At 39.3% G+C, this 6264-nt stretch overlaps 1 protein-coding gene across 2 annotated transcripts in view; it reads left to right on the forward strand.

Annotated features, from left to right (window-relative positions):
- The window catches only part of LOC142146777 (acidic leucine-rich nuclear phosphoprotein 32 family member D-like), a 6524-nt gene extending 2313 nt beyond the window's left edge, over window positions 1-4211 (forward strand). Inside the window, exons 2-7 of one of the 2 annotated variants that reach the window (XM_075204670.1) lie at window positions 162-308; window positions 864-986; window positions 1570-1759; window positions 2312-2382; window positions 2466-2517; window positions 2780-4211. In XM_075204670.1, the coding sequence (XP_075060771.1) occupies window positions 162-308; window positions 864-986; window positions 1570-1759; window positions 2312-2382; window positions 2466-2517; window positions 2780-2868 (672 nt within the window). In that variant the 3' untranslated portion in view covers window positions 2869-4211. Of the gene's footprint in view, window positions 1-161; window positions 309-863; window positions 987-1569; window positions 1760-2308; window positions 2383-2465; window positions 2518-2779 lie in introns of both variants that reach the window. The other variant, XM_075204669.1, reaches the window with a different exon arrangement.
- Window positions 4212-6264: the final 2053 nt, after the last annotated feature.

Genomic DNA, 6264 nt, shown 5'->3' on the forward strand with positions numbered 1-6264 from the left:
AATGGTTAAAGTGCAAGAAATCCTTTAAAATGATCCTTGCTTGTGAGGGATGTGTGTGTTTTGTCCCACATAACCATTTCTTTTGCTGAAACTTCCCATCGTGGACATGAAAAAGAGACTGAGTATCCTAACAAGTTTGTTTGTTTTTTCTTTCGGTGCAGGTTAAGGAGATGGTTTTGGATAACTGCCGTTCAGATGGGAAAATTACAGGTCTTACCGCTGACTTTGTGAACATGGAGATCTTGAGCATGATAAACATCAACTTATTATCAGTGTCTAATCTTCCCAAATTGGAGAAATTAAAGAAGGTAGGCTACTATGCTTAAGTACTGAGAGCTGTCAATCTACTTGTTTTACTGAACTGCTAATGTTCATACCTGGGATTTGTTCTGTGTGGCATAAAGCCACGTGCAAATCTGGATTTTGGCTCCTAACATTGTTTTGTTTTTTACGCACAACATGTCTCCTATCATGCTTATGGTTGTGATAACTCACTCGCCTAAGAAAATAAGATTTTTTTTTTTTTTCTTTTGTTGTGCTGTTTCAAAACAGGAATTGTAGTGGAGGGATTTTTTTTTTTTTTACAAGTGAGGGTTTAATACAATTTACTATATAAAGATTGGACTTTGTTACATCTTAAAAAGATGGCATTAAACTACCTAACTGATTTTCCTGCAGCTACATTGTACCTTTTCTTTTTCTACCCCTTGTAAGTTAGGGAAATGGTGCCTTCTGCAGTCCCACAGGTCACAAAGTAAAGGATTCTCCTATATTATGTCTTGTTCCTAATTAAAACTCTGGACTACTTGATATTCAAGTTCTTTGAAGTTGCATGTAACACCTGAATCTCTTCACTCCTACAGTTAGAGCTCAGTGACAACAGAATTTCTGGTGGCTTAGAGGTGCTTGCAGAGAGGACCCCAAATCTGACTCACCTAAACCTCAGCGGAAATAAGATTAAAGATATTAATACCCTGGAGCCACTTGTGAGTATCTTTGTTTATTTTTCTTCCCTTTATTATTACATTTAGGTAGCTTGCGTCAAGCTTAAGGTATAGTGTTAATTGCCTAGTTGTGAAGGCTGGCAGGACATATCCATGTCCATTATCTTTGGGAGGACGCCAACTGCATTTGGCTGTACTCTGGTATAAATTGGAATGGATAATAAACACTTGTTTGTGAACTGGATCATATATAAATTTGCATACAAGACACTTGACAGATTGCCAACTAAGCACCATTGGACTCTAGTAGTGCAGTCATAGTAATCTTTGTGACTTTAGAATGGACCAGTGTGTAGTCTAGGCAAATGCTTAGCAGGTTAACTGAATTGTGAATGTCAGGTTTTGGTTTCTCAGAACTTTTCTGGAAAGTTGAAAGCTTGGTTTTAGAGTGTAATTTGTAAAAAGTACTGTACAGGCAAATGTGGAGGGACATTTGTATGTAATGCATTTTTGCTCCTCCTTTGTGCATCATGTTTGTCTCCTATGCATAAACCTTGTTAAGGAACATTGTTAACCATTGTGTTTGGCTTTCACAAACAAAACCTTCTTTTTCTCCCATTTACAGAAGAAACTAACTCATCTAATGAGTTTGGATCTCTTCAACTGTGAGGTGACAATGCTAAACAACTACAGAGAGAGTGTATTTGCATTGCTGCCTCAACTAACTTTCCTTGATGGGTTTGATGCTGATGGTCAAGAGGCTCCAGATTCTGACCCAGAGCCAGATGGAGAGGATGCAGATGAGAATGGAGAAGGTACAAATATCTGAACTAGGCTTGTCAATCTTGGATCATTCCTTTTAGACACCCAAATTATTGGGTGCTTTTTTTTTTTTAAGGTTCGCTTCTTGGTTTAGATTCAGTTTAGATTCTCCAGAACAGCTAAGCTTTTTTCTAAGCTGAAAACTTCTGGACTTCAATAGAGAAACTCTGGAGGGCTTCAACTTCAGTGTTGAAGCATGGTAGTATGCTAAAATCTGCAGATTGCCACGGAGACTGTTGCAAACGGTAGCCATTTTTTATTTGCCCTTTTGTATAACCAGATTTCCATTTAAATTGCATGCCTGTCTATAGTTTCCTTGCTGTCTGGGGAAGCTTTTTAAAAGCAGTAGTTACAGCTAGAGCGTTTGTAACTTCTAAAATTGTCAGTTTTAAAGACTGATGGTCAAGCTACTGGGTAAGATAATGTGGCACGTACAGTACTGTGGATATAAAGTGCTTATCTGATCTTGAATGACACCAATGTTGCAACTAAAAGTTGGCCTTTAAATCTGTGTGCCTAAATAATTGTATGTTCTATTGCAGAAGGAGAGGAAGATGAAGATGAGGATGAGCTTGATGAAGACGAGCTTGATGAGGATGAAGATGGAGTAGATGAGGTGACTTATTTCCCCGTTTTGACATGCTGTTAGATTGCTTTGACATGCAAGTATCCGTATATAACTGGCTTTAACTTTTACAGGAGGATGTGGAAGAGGAGGAGGACGGAGAAGAAGAGGAAGACGAAGATGAGGGTATGTTGCTTGAACAAGGAACAGTTAACTGAATTTTGTAAACCTTTCTCTGTGGATCCTTGAGTAAACAAGCTGCTTCCATAACAATTTAATACTTGCCTTGCTTAAGCGTCAAGCTTGCTGTTTGAAGTCTTTAATGCTGCCTTCTAAGAGCACAAATATGGAAGTTTGCACATTGGCAGACTCAAATACTGTATACCCTAGCATTTCTGGGTTCTAGAAAAGTAGAAGGGGAACTAACTGGCAGTTCTGTTGTGTGCAGATGGACACCAGGGAGAAAAACGAAAAAGGGATTTGGAAGATGAGGGTGACGAAGAAGACTTTGATGATGAAGAGGATGATGATGAATAAGACCCAAAAGGCTACTGGATTTTTTTTTTTTTTTTTTTTTTTTTTTGTATGGACTGTTGTGGCTGGCCACCAGTGCATGTGGCAGTGTCTGCTGATGAGTCACTGAATACCGCTGTCGGCCTCCTTGTTCAAAATTCTTTTGTGTGTAGATGTGTAGGGTTGAGAGATGAGACTTTTCTGGTCTGAATGAAATTTTGTTTGCCGCTTTATTTAAAAAGATGGCCGCCTGAGCTATTTGCGGAGTCAGATCGTAGGATGTCCTCCCATATTTTTATTTTTTTTCCTCCCTCCCCTTTTCCTGGAATTTTCTGTGAAAGTTCTGTGATTCCTCTGATCTGTGAATGGTGCACGGGTGTTTAAATCTGAGTGATTCCAAAGACAGTCTCCCCTCTATCCTGCATCTTTTTTTTTTTTTTTTTGTGTTCAGTTATGCCTTGATGTTAATGTGTCCTGCTTTATCTTCAGACTCCCATGTATGGTTAAGTAACATTTGCGTATTTTGGCAATAAGACTTATGATATTGTAAATGTCTCTTCACAATTTGGTTTCCTTCCCACCTCTATTGCTTTGAACTTAAACATATCTGCAGATCCTCTTACTGCTTCCTACTGATTTAACTATGCTATCCAGGCTAGTGGGTTTTCATAGTTCTGAACTGGAATTTAGTAGGGTTGTCAGCCCAGATCCTGGCATTGTCTATTCTGGGTCTGGCATTACCATGTTTTGTATTCAATGTGTTAAGGTCACTTCTGTAGAACCAAATCGGGTTCAGGAAAGCTGCTTGCACAGTTGGAACAACATCTCAAGGCTTTGCTTATCAATTTTCTTGTGCATTGTCCTTTGCTATCAACACTGCATTTAATATAAATCTCTTGTTTTCTGTACAACTTTATGAATTTCCTGTTTAACCATCCCTACCTCTAATGTACAGCTGTATCAAACTGGTGGTGGCCCTTCCACTTTCAATCATGTAGAGGACAAATGGGTCAAGTTTCATTAATTGGTCAATTTTTTTATTTTTTTTTTAAAGTGTTTATGGTTCTCTGAGTAGATGTGTTCTTGCAGCTGTCATTACAGTGTAGGTTTTAGGAGCATATCTACTGCTACCCCTGGATGATCCTTATTTGGATGGGGTAATCTGAGGGTCTACAATGAATTTGAGCAAGGACTTTCAAAAAAAATGCTAATCTAAGCAAGATTTAATTCCCTCTGGCCACTCATGGTTAAGATGCTTACTTAAGCTACAAATCTCTATTACAAAAACCTTTCTGACCTATTAACACCCATGTTTTTGTATTAAGTTGTTGCAGAGCCTTTTTAATAAAATATTTTGGTTTTTTTTTAAATGGCTTGTATTTCATTACTGGGTTTGAATCAATGTCTTTAATGTTGTAGGTTGTCAGAAATATCCTGTTTTGGTTTTTTTTGCTTTTTTAGTTAGATTCTAAGTGTCCTCAAGCAAATTATTTATAGCTTCTCACAACCGGTCTGTTCAGTCTTCTGTATACCAACTAACTACATTAATAAACAGTAGGTCATGTTTATATGTCTGACTAGAAAGTTAGTTGCAGTTTAGATCTCCCTTTCACTGCTACCTTATACTGGGGGGAGGGAGGGTTATTTAATATTGCAGCTACACTATGTAGGATAGATGGGTCCATGTTTTTCCACTTAGGATCATGTCCCTTTCCTGGAATTATTCTGCAAGTATTTTATCGGAAAGGGTGCAATTTATTTTGCAATTGAATATTGTCTGTACCCTTAATCATATCAGGGCTTGTTAGTCAGATAGGAAGCTTAGAATAACAGAGCAGTGTTTGCATTGGAACAAAGCTGTCATGGATTCCCTATCTTATTTTTGTAAAGATATGGCTTAATACTCTTATTTTTAAAGTCTTTCCAAACGTTATAGTTTGTGTATAATATACACCTCTAAACGACAACCATTGCAACCCTTTGCCTCACTGTGTAGGTACCCATTGCGCCGCCCAAACACTGTTCTCTTGAGGCACCAAGACGACTGCAGCAGATACTGTAAGTCCTATAAATGGGAATGCTCAGTCTTGTGCTTTCAGCATGTACCACACATGCTTGATTTGGATTGAGATCTCGGTAATTAGGAGGCCAAATCACACCTCAACCCTTTGTCATGTTCCACCCATTCCTGAACAATTTTTGCAGGGAGCATTATCCTGTTGAAAGAAGGCGCTGCCATCAAGGAATACTATTGACATGAAAGGGTGTACTTGGTCTGCCACAATGTGCATGTCACAGTATCAAAAGACCCAAGGATTTCCTGCAGAACATTGCCCAGACCATCACACTGCCTTCACTGGCTTGCTTTCTTCCCACCTGATTTACCTGGTGCTATATCTTCCCCAGGTAAACAATTCACCTGCCCATCCACAAGATGTAAAAGAGAACCTGATTCATCAGACCAGGTTGCCTTCCACTGCTCCAGGATCCAGTTCTGGAGCTCATGTGCCCCTTGTAGGCACTTTTGACAATGGTCAAGGTGCAGCATGGGTCATCTGACCAGTCTGGCTACGCAGTCCCATGTGCAGCAAGCTGCAATGCAGTGTTCTTACACCTGTCTATCATAGCCAGCATTCACTTTTTCAGCAGTTTGTGCTACAGTAGCTTTTTCTGTGGGATTGGACCAGATGGGCTAGCGTCTGCCCTACGCGCATCAACGCCTTATGCATTGGACCACTGCATACCAGGAACTCCCCACAAAAGCTGCTGTTTTGTAGAAGCTCTGATCCAGTTGTCCATCACAATTTGGCTCTTGTCAAAGTTGCTCAGATCCATGTACTTGCACACTTTTCCGGCTTCTAAAACATCAACTTCCAAGAACGGTCTTGCTGCTTATACCACACCCCTTGACAAGTGCTGCTGGTGTGTAATTTATTTTGTATCCTCTACAACAAATCAAAGTTGAGGTGTGTGGTTTTTTTTGTTTGTTTTTTTTCCTATTTTTTTTCTTCCACTTTTCGATTTATGTATATACAACTTTTAGACCCCCCCCCTTCTATTACTCGTATTTCTCTAAACATCACCAAGCCTAAATTTACAAAACAAAACACTAAAGCTGGGTTCAGAGTTCTTTAAAGCATTGAATGGTGCTGCTGTGATCCCATCTGAGATGTAGGTGAATTTATCTATGTGCATTCTGCAGGCAAAACCATTAAAAGACATTGCAGGGCAGACTTGCAGATTAATACATTTACCCCCTAGTGGGAGTGTATTGAGTGTGGCTGTATATGTACAGCTCCAAATCCTACCCACCACTACTACAAAAAGGAAAAACTATTTGGCTCCTGTCTTTTGGGTATGCTCCTCCCTAGCCAAGTAGTTAGTGCTAGGTGTTTGTAAGTTACACAGAAAAAAAAAATG

Source organism: Mixophyes fleayi, chromosome 1, assembly GCF_038048845.1.
Source record: "Mixophyes fleayi isolate aMixFle1 chromosome 1, aMixFle1.hap1, whole genome shotgun sequence".
Taxonomy (NCBI): domain Eukaryota; kingdom Metazoa; phylum Chordata; class Amphibia; order Anura; family Limnodynastidae; genus Mixophyes; species Mixophyes fleayi.